Raw genomic sequence first — 18,017 nt, 5'->3', positions numbered from 1 at the left:
AAGGAAAAATAACTGATATAATTAAAAGGGATGGATTGCATTACAATCTCAGTTTCAACTTCAGTGATTAAAGTTTTTATAATGCATTTGGTATGATTAATGACTCACTGTGGGATTAATACAAGACTCAGACTTTAAAAATATGAACTTTAATACAGCAAACATAATTTGTTTTTTTTTAAAAAAAAAGATGAGTTGACTCTATGAAGAAAATGTACTTTGCTTATAAACAACATAAATCTGTTCAAATACCAGGAATCCTTAATTATCTTTAATCTAAGACTCCAAGGCAGAAACCTCTTTGGTTCAGATATTCGTTTGTTATCCTAGAATCAGCTTCTAAGCATGCAATTTTGATTTACATACTTAGATGTTCAAACACAGTTTGGGCTTAAGAGAGCAGAAATTAGATTGCTCGTGATCATAATATTTTACATTTTAATAAAATACAACATAAATTATGTTAAAATATAAACCTAATTTATGCTATATTAGAAACAAAATTCATTAACTGAGCATGCTCTGACATGGTATGTGCAAAGAGGCGTGAATAATACTTTCTAACCCTGAATTTGGCAGGGCTCCAGTAATGAAGCTAAGCAGAGCCCACAGGGAATATTCATCTTCAGATCCCATTACAAACTGAGTTTAAACATGTTACAGCTGCTAAAACTGGAAACTGCTCCCTCTATGCAAACTTAGCAAAATAATATGTAGCTGCCAAATACCTGCTTCCCACTGTAATATTACAGTTAATGTTTATATAATAAAAAGCATAACTAAGCAGAAAAAGAAAAAAAAAAATCTTGTTTGTACTTGAGACTGCTGCATTTTCTTCACAAAGTGTTAATATTGGTGAAAACACCGATCTCCTCCCCGTGCCGCACAAAGCACTTTGGACTTCACTAGAGGTAAGGTTGGGTTTCACACAGGGCAACGTCGAGGCCACTCCGCCATGTGTTGAATATTTAAAATCACTTTTAATAAAACCACATTTTATTACAATAATTGTTAGCACTGCGAGGGGGAGTGTTTGACTTTGTTTTGTTTCCATGGGAACGTGTCGCCCGTTAAAGATCTACATATTCCACCCGTAAAGGTTTCAGACGCTGCCCCACGAGAGACGGGGATGCTCCTGGCCCACTAGTGAGTCTTTCCGTGGAAGATGCCGCGCGAATAACCCGGCGGCGACAGCCGGGGTGGGAGCAAGACCTGGGCCGACACGATTAATCACCGTTCACGTGCTCTCCACCGAGCCTCGTAGGGGAACGCGGGACTCAAACTCCTCCTCCTCCCGCTGCACCTCACCAGAACTCATTAGCTTTGGCGCTAATTAGTAACCGTGGCTTAAATTTCCTTTTCTGATCTTAAGGGTTCACGTGGGAGTACAAGGTTTTCATTTTAGTTATTTTTCACTGAGCTCAGCAGTTGGCAGGCCGACAGCAGTAAAAATACATTTCACATAGCCGGTCAAAGGCCCGGAGCCAGCGGCAGGAAATCTGGAATTAAATGTTTCGTGTATCGGGGAGGCGGCATGACTAAGGTAAAACTGAATGAAAACACAAGGACGGCTTGTTCTAGGATTTTCCCCTCCTCGTTTGAAACAAAAGCTGGTCCCCAGCGCCGCCGAGGTGGGTTCTGGGGCGCCGGGGGGCAGCTAGAGAGGAGCCGTCGGGAACGCGGGCTGCAAGACCCCAGGGAGCAGCCCCGAGTCGAGCAACACCAGCGACTGCCGCTTCACATCAAGATTTCCGTCGGCTGCAATTTTCACTGAATGTTTCTTCAGTTATCCTGTCATGGTACAACACAATTACCCACAGGATATGATCTTATCATTTGATTATTAGAAGTTTTTATAGCGCAGGAGTAATAAAGCTAATACAGCTCTCGGAACATGTAAGCAGCCGGCTCACATGCCATAAAAGCAGCTGGCTTAGCCAATTTAAGGTCAATATTGCCCAACACAGGAAGAATGCAATCTGCTGTTGGCCAAATAGTTTAGCAGAATGTGACATGTCTGAAACCAACAGAAGATATTTTTTCTTTTTGGTCAAATATTTGCAGCTCAGGTAAGATTTAATCAATCTTTGCGCAAGGAGAGGTAAAGATAGTGTCTAAAAAAGTGGAGTCCGATACCTCAAATGTATCGCACTTTGGAAACAGCCACCACCTTTGCAGTCGCTTTGAACCGTGGCTGTACTTCCCGGCAGGGGGGAAAGTATCAAAGTATTCATAAAAAAGGAAAAAGGGGGGAATATTTTGTGGTCCGAAAAATATTTACTTGTAAAGCCTGTGAGGAGAGCAAATAAAGGGCCTTTACCATGATCAAGATTCCCATATTAAGATTAATAAAATGTATTATTTATAAGTCAATTAACATAAACAGAATTTGTAAGCACTAGTGTATTAAAAAATCTTTCCACAGGCAGCAGATTTTTAGCAGCATGAGGCATTTTTTTTTTCTTTCCTGGAATAATACAAGAATAACATTTTCCAGCCAAGAGCAGAAACAGTAGGGGAGTCTTTGCTATCACAGGGCTTCTTATTAAATTCAGTCACTGTGAAAAGCCAGTCTTTTTTTTTTTTTTTTAAATAAAGACAACTTAAAATCAATACAAGTTAGATTAACAAATCAGAACTATACTAATCCTGATTTATTACAATCGGCAATATTAAGTTTAATCACGTATAAACTGCTACTCAAAAAAAGATTTTGCTTTACTAAGTCCTGAATTAAATAATGGCGCAGAGTGTACTGAGTTTTTAGATCTGAATCATCTGATACTATGAAAAATTCAATGTACTTCTCTGCAGCAGATGTCAGAGGTCAGGAAATCTATTACAGTAATGTAAGTAATCTGGCTTTCTGCCAACCTTTTTTTAAAAAACACCGAAGCAGATAATTTTATATTTACAAATTCTAAAATCCTCCAGGGACTGAATCTCTTTCCCAACAAAAAGCAGAAACTTCACATTACAGAAATGTATTTCACAGTATATCAAACATGTCTTCATCATTAGCATTTCATAAAAAGAAAAAAAAAATAAGCCCTTAATCTTTATTAGTCAACATTTTTTTCCCAGCTACAGAACTAACAATACAAGACCTCATCTGAGTCAGTAACCACTACATTTTCATGTATTGATTATGCAGAATGAATGACTTTTTTGGCCCGACTCCGCTTCACAGGACACATGAGAGCACATCTATTTATAGACATGATAAAAAAGTAGTTACAATAATGCAAAGGATCTGACCAGCCCAGAAAGAGGAAGGAAATTAAATGTTAAGGCTGCCAGTTTCCTCTTTAATTCTCCCCACTGTGTATGGATATGACAGGGCTCTCGGGTCAGGGAGGAACCATATGCCCAGGACACACAGGAGGGAAGGAGGCAGTTTAGCACAACCCCTACACTATTTTTTATATTGCTTATTTCAGCGTTTATTTTTGTTTTCTTTCTGGCAGAATAAAATATTCCAGCAGGTCTCCCATTGACATCATCTTGTTTTCTCAAGGGCTCCAAGCCCAAAACAGAACAGCGCACAACAGAGCCTCTCAGCCACAAGAATAATTTTGGAAGGACTTAAAGTGACTTCATCAATGACATAGACAGTGGGATCGAGCGCACCCTCAGCAAGTCTGCAGACAACACTGGGCCGGGTGGTGCAGTTGACAAACCTGAGGGATGGGATGCTATCCAGAAGCACCCGGACAAACTCGGGAAGCGGGCCCCTGCGAACATCATGAGGTGCACCAAGGCCAAGTGCGGAGTCCTGCACCGGGGCTGAGGCAACCCCTGGTATCAATACAGGACAGAGATGAAGGGATTGACAGCAGCTCTGCCAAGAAGAACTTAGAGCTACTGGTGGATGAAAAGCTGGACAAGAGTCAACAATATGCACTTGCAGCCCAGGTGGCCAACCGTATCCTGGGCTGCACCAAAAGAAGCGTGGCCAGCAGGTCGAGGGGGGCGGTTCTGCCCCTCTGCTCCACTCTCGTGAGACCCCACCTCAAGCTCTGGAGCCCTCAGCACAAGAAAGACACAGACCTGTTGGAGTGGGTCCAGAGGAGGGCCACAAAAACGATCAGAGGGCTGGAACACCTCTCCTGTGATAGAAGACAGGCTGGGAGAGTTGGGGTAATTCACCTTGAAGTCTCCGAGGAGACCTTACTGTGGCCTTTCAGAACTTAAAGAGGGCTTATAAGGAAGTTGGGGAAAAACTTCTTAGCAGGGCCTGTTGTGACAGGACAAAGGACAATAGTTTTAAACTAAGAGAGGGTAGAGTTAGACTATATGAGGAAGAACTTTTTTACAATGAGGACAGTGAAACACTGGAAGAGCCTGCTTAAAGAGAGGCGGCAGAGGCCCCATCTCTGGAAGTATTTAAGGTCAGGTTGGATGGGGCTCTGAGCAAGCTGATTGAGTTGAAGATGTCCCTGCTTATTGCAGGAAGGTTGCACTAGATGATCTCTAAAGGTCCCTTCCAACCAAAATTACTCAATTCTATGATTCTAAAATACTGAAGCCCATTCCTTGGGAGATGCTGTCCCATTCCCATACTTGGCCAGGAGGTTAAGGAAGTTGATTGCAACGGGAATGGAAAAAGATTTAAATTTGCTCCACCAAATGAATACAGCAACCGGTTAACCTGTGGAACTGACAATAGATATCTTAGGGCCAAGGGATTACTGTGATTACACAAGGATTAGATACTAATGTAAATCATGAGAACATTAAGCTCTTAGAGTTTCAAAAACACTGAAAAGGGATAGGCAATAAATCTCCTTACTGGCAGGAGGTGGGAGAACACCTTCTTCCTGGGCACACTATGCCACAGTGGCTCTTCCTCCTTCCTCTAAAGGTACTGCTGGAGCTGGGGGATGAGACAGATGTTGTGCTTGGTTCAACAGGGCAACCATCTGGTTCACTAGGTGCCCACAGCAGCCAGGCAGAGCCACCCCTACCCCCTGCATCCAGAAGTTCTGAGCGCAGGGCCAGGATGAGCGGCTGCTGAGCTGGGGCAGAGCGGGGCAGCTCCAGTGACAGCCCCCACAGTGCAAAGGGGCCCCTGTTGATAACCTCAGTGAGAGAAATCCAATTCTTGTTCCCTAGAAACTCAATGGCAAAACATTCAGGTCTTTTTCCCTCGAGCTCTGACCCTATGAGAAGTCTTTTTTATCCTGATGCTCTTCAAAAGGGATATATCTTGGAGCAATGCTGTCAGTGTAAGCATGGGAAAAAAGCCACCTTCAACAGCAATCAGCTGGTGGGGATGACCAGGAGCAGGAGACAGCTCTCCTGGGCACCAACGACAAATTCCCAGAACAGAAGAGGGGAGAAGAATAACCCAAAACTTAGGTCTCGGCCTGTTTCCTGAAATGGGAATATAAAATACATCAAGGAAATGAAGCAGTGTGTTCCTCAAGCCTGACTTCCCTGGACCACATTGTACCATCCAGGGGTTACGAGAAGCAAGCCTCACATGCTTTTGTGCAGAACACAATAGCAAGAGGTTTATTTGCATTTGTCTGAAGTACAAAACTGGCATGTATTTTATCTGCCAAGGCAAAACATGTTTGAGTTCAGTTTTCTTCCCAAAGAACGTTCCTTCCTTAAAGAAATGGCTCTTTCATCCCTTCATCAACAACTTTCCTCACAGCCCACTGGGAGTGCTGGTGGGTAAATGAGAACGGCTCGCTGCTGAAAGGTGGGAATCGTGCTGCCATAAGAGAATTCAAAGACACTTTGTTTAAGTAAACTGGAAATTAGTGACATTACAAACACAGCTGTTGATTTAGCTGCATGGCCAGATGAGGTAAGCTCAGCCACTCGATCCTATGGATCAGCAGGGGGAGATGAACAACCCCAGACTTCTGCCTTTGGTGCAGATTTATTGCATGGGAAGGATTCAAAGGAAGAGTGATGGGGACAGTGCAGCTTCCCCACATCACTCTACCACAATTGCTACATGCAAGTTGAGGATTCCCAGCAGACCTGGAGAATCTAAGGGGAAAGATCTTACTCTCCGTTCTTCCATCTCCTGCAAAGGAGAATGGCACATCTCCCACTACGCAGCACCCTCCTGGGGCAACTCAGCTCCCAGCAGGAAAAGGTGCTTGTACCCCTGTGCAGAATCTGTCCCTACTTCTGGAAGTCAAATAAATGAGGTTACCATGTGAGACACACTTTTGCCTGATGTTGACCAACCACAAGCACTCAGCTCAGCCGCTGGGACTGCCAGGACCCCAAGAGCACTGGACATATGGCACAGTCTCAGCACGCCTAGAAGCTCCCCTCTCCTTGGGTGACAACCCACCCCAGAACACCGGGTAGTAAAGAGCATCCCCCAATTCTGCTGGGACAAACTCCTGGGTGCAAAGAGGGATGCGGCTGGGAAAGCAATTCCCTGCAAGGAGAGAGTTCATCCGTTTTCAGGCACTGGAAGGCAGTGTCCAACTGTCCCGCACTCTTGCACCCAGGGACACCCGCTGGCTCCAGTGTCGGCCACTAAGTCTCCAAGGCTGAAAACCTAGAAATTTTGAAAAAACTCTGCATCCTCAGATGTTTTGAATGGACAGCTAAGGATCTGTTTTAATGGTAAACAATTACATTCCTCTGTCATCTGATACTTTTTAAATTTTGGGGAGGGGAGAAGCTTTCTGAATTTTCAATAGTTCCTTTGTTAAAGCATCTGTTACTCACATAATTGAAAAGATGTTTGTTCAGTGGTATGCTTGAGAGTACAGTTATTTAATCTTAATGATAAAGCCCCGAGGGCAGAAAATCATAAGTAGAAACCTCTTGTTATTTATCAAAATGAAAAAAAACCAAACCAAAAACCCAGGAAAAGAAAGAGAGAACTGAGACACCTCATCTATCTTCAGGCTTAAATTTGTGCTTGATGGAAAACTATTGAGACAATTTCCAACTTGTGAAGTTTTCTGGGAGTTTAGGACTAGCTGAAGTGGGAGGGGTGCAGGAAAGTGGGGTGAAGACAAAAATAAAACAACCAAGTCAGTACAACAAGAAAGAACTGCTGTCTGGCAAGGTTTTTTTTGGGTCAAACAAAGAGCTAGCTGTAGTTTGCAGCATGACATAACATTTGATTAATTTTTGCCTGAGGATGTTTTCACACTTAACAGTGCAAATCAAAACCTTCTATTAATTACATTGTGTATTAAAAGATAACCATAAGCATTTTCACGTGGATGCTATACTAGCCTTCTGTTTTTTGTTCCTTCTAAAAGATCGGCTGCTATTTCCTAAGAAACTCCACTGAAATACGTACACGTTACCAAAGTTATCCAAATGCTGTAAGAAAACCAAATGGCATTTGCATGGAATGCAAGGTTCTCTTGCATATTGAATTACTGCAGAGTATCCTTAGGGTAGAGAGACTTTATGGCTGTTCAAGGGAAACGATGCAAGGGACTTATTTTGACCTGCTTTTGTTGTTGATAATATATAATATTCATGCGAGGAATTTAGACAGAAAAATGGCTGAATGGGCTCTGAACTGTACAAGACGCTGCATCTCCTGGGATTTAGTCCCGTGGTATGGGACTGACATGCAGGGTGCTCTGCAGGTGCCCAGGGGCCACTCTCACAGCCAGAATAAAACCCTCTGCAGGTCTGTGTCCAAAGCACAGGTGCAGCCAGCCACCTTTCCAGATTCTGAAGAACCACAACCTGCTCATGGATTCATCTCACCTATCTGCTCTTCACCAAGTCCCGGGTGGTTGTGGCTCTGCAGAACACTTCCCAGCTGCCTAAATTTGATGAGAGTGTGAAAACTAATAAACCCCTTTCCAGCTGGGTTTGACCAGGTCAGTCTGATTTTCAAGATACTAGTGAAGAGCAGGACATGAGACACACTGCTGAAGAGCAGGACATGGCCTGTGGGATGCATCCCTGCCGGAGACCCCAAGGGAACGAGGCTCCTGGCAGCACCCCAAGCAGCCAGGAGGGTTTCTGCTCTATGGGACCATCCAGCAGCCTGCAACGACACCTTCAAACACCGAAACGTCTGTCCACCAAAGCAGCTGAGGAGTGCTACCTCATGCCATTGAACACCACAAATCCCTGGCCCATGCATGTTTGTGCATAGCTCGTGCACAAGGCTCGCTTTGGAGGAAACCAAGATGAATCACAGCCAGACGTGGAGCTAGAAAAAGGCCCCAACAGGCAATTGCTCGTATTTTTGTTTTGTTCAATGCATTTTATTAGGAACTGTATATACCTTGCAAAATAGCAGGCTGCGTTCCTTCGGTTTGGGGTTTTTTAAGGGTGGTGGTGGTGTAGTATGGAAGAAAAACCCTTAACAACAACGTCATCAGCACTGCAGAAACACAGCCTATCATTCATGCTGGAAAATTAAAGCTGCTGATCACGTGTTCTGCATGAAAGCGAAAGAAACCTCAAACCCTGCATGTGAAAACCACATCTGCATTATTAGGGGAAGGCAACATGGAGAAGAGTGCTTCGCAGAAAAATAGCCGTTTCTGAGTGTTTCTTGATAAGAGAGAGAGAGATGTAGGGTACTGACAAGGGCTGTGAGAGTTTCACAGGAAAGGTGCGGGCTGAATCAGCTCATACCAACCACACACGCCTCCAGCTTTCTGCGATCGTGCAAGGTAGGTGCATTAAGGGAGCACAAATGAAGAAAGTTAATGACCAAAACAACAACAACTTGTAAGCTCTGTACAGTCCGAATTGTGCACAGGGCAACAGCCCCACGATGGGAAAACATTAATGCTTTTTATATTGGTAATCATCTGTAACATGAGCAATTAAATACAGTACTAATGGACTATAGCCAAGAGCCTGGTACTAATATTAAAAACTGACAGAGATGAATAGGTTTGGAAGGAAAACTAGGCTGACAAAGACATTTTTATGAAGTGCTTGGGCCTATTTGGAATAACCCAATCAGAGGCAGGTTCAGACCAGCCATGCCTACAGTGACAATAACGCATTCATTGGCATTATACGATGCCTGCTATGCTTTAAATAAAAACACCCATTGCTCCTACTCAGCAACCTGCACTTTCATTATTATACTCATTAATAAAACAAAAGTTGTCTAATATACAAATAACACTTACTGAAACACTGGCAGCCTCGCCTTGTTCTAAAATGAAACCAGTTACTGGAAACACAAACCGTACATGAAAAATGAATCAGTTGATAATGCCCACAAGAATCTTTCCCTTTTACCAGGGAAACAAAGCAAATATCGCACCAACCAAAGAGCTCTCTTTTTGCCTATAGCACGGCAGCGGCAAACACCACAAGCCCTGCTCCGAACAGGGGGGGACAGAGAAGGGAGCACAGCATTCCCCAAAGCCTTTCAATATGGCTTTGTTCCAGCTTTTACCATCCTTGGTACCATGGGTCTGCAGCCTTTTTAAAGGTTTTAAGCATCTTTTGAGAAAAGTAATGCTTCTTTATGGGATTTGCTAGACAGAGGGGCAATTCTGCCCTCCTCAGTTCTTGCTGGCTTTTTGTTAAGTTTTGGATTTTTTTTCCTTTTTTTAAATTTTTTTTTTTATTTTTAGCCTTTGAAGTTGTGTGTGAAACTCCACCTTGCAGAAGGGAACTTGGAGAGGGCAGGAAGGCGGGATGCAGTACCTGAACGGGACTCATGTGCCATTCCACTCCTCAACATCCTAATGTCAGGATGTCACTGAAAGGCTGCTGCCACCTAAGCAGCCTTGACACGCTAAGGCCAGTGCAAACGGCTTCTCTGTCAGCTTGGAATAAAGCTGGTTAACACAACACGGATGCCCTTGTGATCTACTTGTAGAGATGAATGGCGAGGCTAAGTCAAACAGCAACAGGATCAGCGTAGTCAGGGAACTGCCTGTTCTGCCTTCAGTAAGCAAGGAAAAGCCACTGGGATTCAGAAAGGAAAAATCATGAGGTTTATTCAGCATTTACTTCCCAGCTTAATTCAATTTCCAGTTTAGCTTTACAGCTCACCTTCAAGTTAGAAAATGTATGTGTGTCCTGAATCATGAATGTGTATTCCTGCTCTGCAGTTCTAGCTTTAGATTAAATGTCATCTGAGCACTTTGGCTATAAATGAGCATTACATTTACAGGTGCTGTAGTTAGAATTACCAGCTGAAACAAACCATGACAATTTCATTTACTTTTTTTCCAAGTCTGAGGCTTAATAGAGCTTTCCTGTGGTGGAAAAAGATGTGTTTAACACCAGAAATCCAGAGATTGGACCAGCCACTGAGGTTTTCTGTATGATTGTTTTGGTTTTTCAGACCAGACTTGGTAAAGCATATTTTACGCAAACTCAGGGCTAACTTAGAAATCCTACAAGACTTTTCCTCCAAATACCATCTTTTGACAGCCTGCCAGAGACCTGGAAAATGAGTGCTGCCTCACATCAGACCTAAACCAGAACCTGCACAGAAGACTGCAGTCCAAGAACTCAGATTTGAGCTCTTCAGCGTGCTAAGACCAATCTAACCATAAAATAAAAGACACTTTCCTCAGACTGGCTGAAGGCAAGCAGACCTCCTTTTGGGTAGCCTGGAGAGGTTTCTCAATCGTGAAGGCATCATGAATCTGCTCAGGTTTTCTAGTGAGCACAATGAGCATTACGGCACTTCGTATCACACCCGAGTAACTGCTTAGTAAGTCACACAGATGAGCCCCTATGCATCAGAGATGATTGCAATTCAAGGATTTTGTAAGTTAAAAAATAAACCACTAGCATGAAAGCAGGTGAGACAGACAGGGGTTTATGAAGTATTTGTGAATGGTCCATTTATTCTTCCACAACTGCAAGAGAGGTGCTCTCTTGGTGACTGCAGGCAACGTAGAGACCAGTACCACTTGCTCCCTGTGTGACCTATGCCCACAGAGACCTAACTCTCATGCACGCTTTGGTCTCCTCTGTCAAATAAACAACATCCTACAAAGCACATCTGGTGAAGGACGACCCAAGCTACCAGTGTGAAACCCAAGAGCTGGCTTGGGTGCAAGAGAGAGCCCCAAGACACTTGGGACTGTAATATCCACGATCTGATGAGTCAGTTAAAACAATCTATAACATTCGTCTGCAACACAAAGGCAGGGAAAAGCCCCATCTGACATGCACCACAACTCAATTTGCTCTGCTGCTTCACTTGATCTCCAGAAACTTTTTTAGCGGCAGTACATGCAGCTTCTGCATGCACCCAAGTCCTTATTTATGAGATGTTTCCTGAAAATATGGGTGATAAACCTTTCCCTCCATGAGGAGGGCAGCATCTCCCTTGGAGTGGCCAACATGTAAGGCACTAAAAGAAGGTGGGAAACTGCCCACTGAACACAGCTCTGCTGTACCACCTTGTGCACAGCAAAGCAACTTGTTTATGCCCAGGACAAGAGACTGGACTTCCCTTATCTGAGCCTGAAATTGCACAGTTTTTGTTAACGCTTGTGCTTGCCTAAAAAAAATAAAGGAAAAAAAAAGAAAAAAAAAAGGCAAAAAAAGCAAAAATAAATTAAAACAAAGGACAAAAAAAGAAGAGGGAGCTGTTTCTAAAAACCATACCAAACCAAAAAACATTCCAGGTCCAGTATTTCATTCAATGCATGCTGGCTTCACCAGCCCTGGAAGTTATTATCTACATGGGAAGAATAAGAAATCAACAGTCCTGACCAGCAACAATGGCTGCAGAGAAAGAGTGTTTGGCAGCAGCTTGCAGGCAGGGAGGAGGGAAAGAATGCAATGAAGAGGAATGCAACACTCTGCATGACCTACAACATTAACAGCACCCTGCATTGTGGGCCACCCCATTATTGTGATCACAACTACAATTTGCTTAATTAGTATTCGTAAAAAATGACAGAAGACAAGTGTTTGCATCAATTACCTGTCGTTTCTTATTTTTCCTTGAGTATGTTTTGCTCTGTCTTTCAGCTTCCTTAACCAGAATGCTGTTACAAAAATTAAGATAGGTACCGAAGAAAAATCAGATGCTTGTTTTATTTATTTAGTCACTGGAGACATACACTCTGTTTTAAATTACGATGGATTATCTGACTAAACTGTTGGGGGCATATTTACTATATCTTTAAGAAGCCTCTCTCTTTCTCTCTCTTTCCCTAATTCTTTATAAAATGCTTTGAAGGCTCTCTGAATTAATTTTTTCATTATTAAACAAGAATTTCAGATTTGTTATCTTACCTTTCATAATGTCTGCGAGTACATGTAGCAGCACTTGTGCTTCCAGGGTTACCACCTAATTCATCATAAATATGTTTCCATTGTCGACGGGCTGTTATCTGTAAAAATGGCAATGGAAAATTTAATCTTGCATCTTTACAGATTCTACAGCATTTGAGTTCACAACAACAAATGCATGCGTGACACTTTCAGAACAGCATGTACTACAAGCACTATAAAAGCCCCTACAGAATATATAGAGTGCACGGTGCTTTGAGTATCTTTTTTTTTTTTGTAAGTTAACACCATGTCTGTTTTCTTTCTCTCTAAAATGGAGTGATCTGACTGATTCATTATCAAGTCATAAGCAACACGGCCTCACAAAAGAGAATCTCAATCAATATAGGGTCATTAACCATCAGAAGTTATGCAGACAAATCCCACGGTGAATTATGAAAATGAAGCTCAAACCATACTCAGCACAAATGATGATTACATAGTTATTTTAACTGAATTAGAGAAAATAAATCTGCTGCAAAACCCAAATGCACCACAGAATTCTGTAAATCCACAAAAGCATAGTCCGTAAGTCTATATGTTACAAGCTGTTTATTTTTATTTATTTATGTCAGTAAAATATATAGATCAAATAGTAATGAAATCTTAACATAATCCAATGTTAATATTTGAGCTATGTACTTTATTGGACTATGCTGATGAAAATAAACATCTTGTAACATATTGAGTTGCATACCACAGTTCTGTTTTTTTTTGTACAGAAATTAGGATTATACAGAATAACAGATGGAAGACCTGGCAAAAGAATCGTTTCTCAATACCACTTCATTACTTTATATATTCCTCTATATTTAAAATAGGAAGAAAAACAGGAATAGGACAAGCACAACAGATCATCCTCTTTTGCCTGCAGCTCATAAAGAAGACCAGTGGAAAATTGTGAGGGCAATTTGGGGAGAATTTTGTCATTTTCTGTGGAATGCTGTGGATTTTAATATATTCAGCCCCGAAGGCTTCTTCAGAGTTACCCACAGAGCAGTCAATGGCATTTACTGAGGAGCTAAAGGCAGCAATCAGAGGAAAACAAATATTAAAACTTGCAATCTGAGGCCTGTAATTTTCATCTAAACAAGAGAAGATAGCTATCATCATTAAATATTACAGAGGAAGAGGTGTTTCTTTTTCATGCAATATAAAAGGAAAATCCTTACTTTCTAGCAATTATTTTCCACAGCCAAAAGTAAGGCTGGAGACTTATAATTTGATAATGTTTCAATTTCTTCAAGTTTATTGTTTGTACAGTTCTCCTTAGAAAAGATCGGTATCTCCAACTCACTATTAGCACCTGTACGTAGTTTGCACCTACGGATACTTGACAAAAAAAGAAGTATTTTATCTAAAGCCTTATTTAAAGCAAAATGGACTGACTACATTCACTGATTTTATTTTCTGTCTTCTGTAACCAACTCAAAGACCACAGGCACAAGAGAGAGACTGCAATTCAAGGATAAATTCACCACAAATGAATTATTTAAACACAAATCAAATGCTCATCTGAGGACAAGGTTCATTTTCAGTCTATTTTGTTTAAGTTATTATGCTGTCTCTTCCCCAGGTTACCCACACTTCTACCTATTATTATAACGAAAGGGGATTGAAGAACTGGAGTCCCAATAAGCCATAAAGAACATCATCTCCTGAGAATATGAGCAGATGCTCCTTCCGCAACCTGAAAGGTCATAAAAGAGAGGGACCAAGTACCCTGCAGTGGAGGAACGCTTGGATGGGAAGCTACCTCTGGTCCTGTCTCCCACACTTATCCCACCAGTCCTCGGGACAGGCAAAGGACAGAGGCATGGCCAGACAGCCCTGGCCTTCTAGTAACTCCCCAGAATCACATATTCCCTAAGGACTGCTGCGAGTGCCTTTAGATTAAATCAAGTCTCTTTCAGCTTCATGGATGAGGGAAACAAAGATGCATAAAGCCTGTACGGGGTCTGTGCTCCAGCCCTCTGGCAAGCGCAGCCTGGCTGGCTTGCAAGGCTGTGGGCCAAGACCTGATGCTTTGGCTAAGTACGGTGATGCTCTGCAGGAGCTATAGACAAATCAAAGGATTAGTCAGCAAGAGGACTACTGCACGTCCCCTTTTTAAACATCCCAATGTGACTAAGAAGCGTGGTCTCCATTTTCAAAAGGAAAATGTTAACCTTAGAGCCCAAGTCTTGTTAATCATGAGGTGGAGCTGACTCAAGAGCTGATACTCATAGAATCATAGAATCACCAGGTTGGACAAGACCTCCAGGATCATCCAGTCCAACCATTCCCACCAATCACTAAACCATGCGCCCCTCAGCACCTCATCCACCCGTCCCTTAAACACCTCCAGGGAAGGTGACTCAACCATCTCCCTGGGCAGCCTGTTCCAGTGACCCTTTCCGTGAAAAATTTTTTCCTGATGTCCAGCCTGAACCTCCCCTGGCGGAGCTTGGGGCTGTTCTCGCTCATCCTGTCCCCTGTCACTTGGGAGAAGAGACTGGAACATCAAAAACGGAACATCAGTACACACAACCAACTTTAAGGGGAAAAGGGAATCCCTTTGAAATCCCTGGATCATTTTTGGTGTCTCTTTCCTCTCTGCTGGTTAGAACAGCATTTACACAAACATTTGCCCCATTTTATCCAATCCTGCCTCTGCAACAGTCCAGAGCTCCTCAGCAATTAGCAGAGCGGTGCCCTTCCATGTACAGAGCTAAGTTTAATTTTGACATTCCCTGAAACAACTGTTATTCTAACAAAGTCCAGGGCTGAGTTTTCCTCTGCTGTGGGAAGTTTAGTTTTTATGCTTAATAAACTTCAAAGGACTAAAGTCACTGATACATTACATACTTAAACAATCTGAACAAAACACTGCACTGTGGAAACATCACAGTTGTGTGGGGCAGCACTGCTTGAGTTGGACGCATCATGCTGGCCACATCCAAATTGAGGACTGCTCTCTTTTCTCATACAAGTCCCTCCCAGCCATCTCAGTGACTAGGAACTTCCTAACAAGCCAGGAAAGGGCAGTGCTTGGCAGTGTTTTGCTTATGTTGCTGTTCCTACCAAACATGCTTGCTTTGTCTGCTTTTACACATTGGTTTTAACTCTGAAAGGGCTCATACGTGCTCCTGGTTGGTGACGCGTTCATGAGTGGTGCACACGAGGAGCATAAAGACAGATAGCAAAAGGTATGAAAATAGTAAAATATTTTAGCTGTCTGGGAAGAGAATTTCCCATAAACCTTCAGGAGCAAAGTGTTGGGGCTTTTTTAAGGGCATGGAGCCACAGTGGTGTAAGCCAAAAAAGCTTTAACAAATGCTCCGAGCACTTACATTTCACACTTGTGATTAATACAGCCTCAGTTTCCGGAGGTAAGTTACCCTGCTTCAGTCGAAAACAAACAGAAGACAAAACCTTTGGTGCTCTAGTTCTTCAATCTGGTTTTACCTACTCCTACCAGTATGTACCTCCCTTCCAGCACCTGCCACATTTCTAAAGCGCAGGATCCTCCAGGCTCTCTCATTAATCAAGGCAATTGCACAGACCAGTCCAATCTCTGACAGCTTCCCATTGTGATGCTGGCTTTAATTTTGAAGAAGTTTACTGGTTTGCAGACTTCTACCACCATCTGCTCCAACCTATAGCTTCACAGTCCTAGATCTGGGCCCACTGGAAGCCAGGAGCTTTGAAAATCTCTACAATATCTTTCCTAATCAGCAGAATTTGGAGCTAGGCAAGAAAGTTGTCTGCCCAGCGACCTCGGAGGAGCATTACGCAGTGACTGGTACTCAAGAACAACAAAATAAAAGCAATGATCTAATCTGTTAAAGCAGAGGACTGTTTATACACATGCTTTTAATGGTGCCCTTCTGCTGTGAGAAATCTTAATGTCCTCTGCACTCTGATCCCAGCTCCCAGCTTGCTTTCTCATGAAAATGCTTCTTGATTATTTCCTGCTGCAAATCTAATGGGAGATTTTCTGGTCATGGTGTGTGATGTTCACAATGCTTTTCAAAACAGAGCTCTGGGTATTAGCTCTGTACGAAACAAACTCAGGTAACTTTCCATTCCACTGATAGATCAGTGTCTTCGGGCCTGCCCAGACACAGACCTGCTCTATGTGTCAATCATTCATTTTTGAAAACTAAAACACTTTATTGTTGCTTCCAGGAGGCAGCAGCTAAATGGGATCCCATCAACTCTTAGCAAAATTTAAGTTGCTATGCACTGAAAGCTCCACCTAATTTTCTCGTTACTGTTTATCTTTCTAAGACATCTCCAGTGCAGTCTTACACAGTTACAGATGACAGCTAAGAATTAGTAATCAAACATTTAATGGATAGATGAGAAATGACCCTCGCAAGTACTCTAACTGGAGAGCCTTTAAAGATAATGTATGACACAAAATCATGACTTGACATCACTAGCTATCCCATATGCATATCCCATATGCACAGATAATACTCTCTGTCAAGCCTCACTGGATCTTTTCCAGCCCGTGATACATGACAATAGAGGAACAAACAGCTAAGAACTAGACAGACAGCTAAGAAAGTTGTTCTGTGCATCTCAAATCCAATCCCTGGCTGTTGTCATTCACTTTTAGATCCTTAACTGACAGGACTGGACTTAAGAGTCTTGCACTGTTCTACGAATCTGGGCACAAGCTGGGAAACACGGTACATAATCTCTGCTTGTTTCTCAAAGATGTTTTTAATGTCCCATTAAAGCATCTATATACATGGACAAGGTGGGCTGTTTTGGGGATGAAACTGAAATTCAAAATGACTAGCACTGTTGTGTCAACCATAAGGACATAAAGTTTGCAATCACTTTAACTGGAAAGGTTACTAGAAGAAAACTTACTAGAAGAAAATTAGTCATCTGACCACTCTAAGTTCCCATGTGTGATTTTAACCAATATTTTATTTGTTTCCTGTTCATAAAATGGCTGTCGTGTGCAGAAGCCAAATATCTTCTTCTAAATATTCTATTACTAACTATACATCCAAGAGAAAAGACCAATTTCTATCTCAATGCCCAAACCAGAAAACTGTGAAAATTTAGAACAAGTTAATGGTGGCGAAGCCCTTATAATGGACAAATGACTCATTCAAATCAAATGGAAGGGTCCATATAGAAAAAAACTTATTAATGAGGGTAAGTTCAAGAAACCCTTTGCTCTGCACGTGACTTATCACGATCAATAGATATTGGCACTGTGCAAATCTATCGGCCAGATTCTGGTCACTCAAAATTTCTGTATCAAAGCAGACCAACCTAACATTCTGGAACCGATACTGAGGTTCATGTCACCCCAGTCATCCAAATCCATTTCTGCTACCATTGGCAGACCTGGCTCTCTGGTCTTCTGCTCACAAAATCAACATTCTATTCCTGCTCTGGCCCTCACACAGAGGTTCACCTTCCCCAGCATCTCTAAATCCATCCCTCTCCCTCTCATTCTGGCACTAAAATTCAGCTGTCTCCAGCAAGCCATGACTTGGGCATCCCTGCTCCGATCCTCAGTCCCTTCAAGCAGATCTGTGAAAACAGCACTCCGAACACGCCACTCTCCTTTCAATCTCCCTCCCTGCCTTCCCTTTTGCTCTGGATCAAGTTCAAGATTTTAGCCCTCATTTTCACTGCATTTTACAACTCACAGCAATTACTGTTGCTTCATAATTGCTGTAACGATCTATAGTAGCTATTCATTCATAAATACCCATGAGCACACCTACGCACTCCTGTACATAAGCATGGTATGTGCTGATTAATGAAAGATA

General features: G+C 42.4%; 1 protein-coding gene across 5 annotated transcripts in view; it reads right to left on the bottom strand.

Annotated features, from left to right (window-relative positions):
* Positions 1–18,017, bottom strand: part of ARID5B (AT-rich interaction domain 5B) — a 117,660-nt gene that overhangs the window by 10,629 nt on the left and 89,014 nt on the right. For all 5 annotated transcript variants that reach the window (XM_069864358.1, XM_069864360.1, XM_069864357.1 and 2 more), the window contains one exon: positions 12,196–12,293. In XM_069864358.1, the coding sequence (XP_069720459.1) occupies positions 12,196–12,293 (98 nt within the window). The remainder of the gene's footprint in view (positions 1–12,195; positions 12,294–18,017) is intronic.

This window comes from Phaenicophaeus curvirostris, chromosome 9, assembly GCF_032191515.1.
Source record: "Phaenicophaeus curvirostris isolate KB17595 chromosome 9, BPBGC_Pcur_1.0, whole genome shotgun sequence".
NCBI lineage: Eukaryota > Metazoa > Chordata > Aves > Cuculiformes > Cuculidae > Phaenicophaeus > Phaenicophaeus curvirostris.
This window is presented reverse-complemented; position numbering and strand designations above follow the sequence as displayed.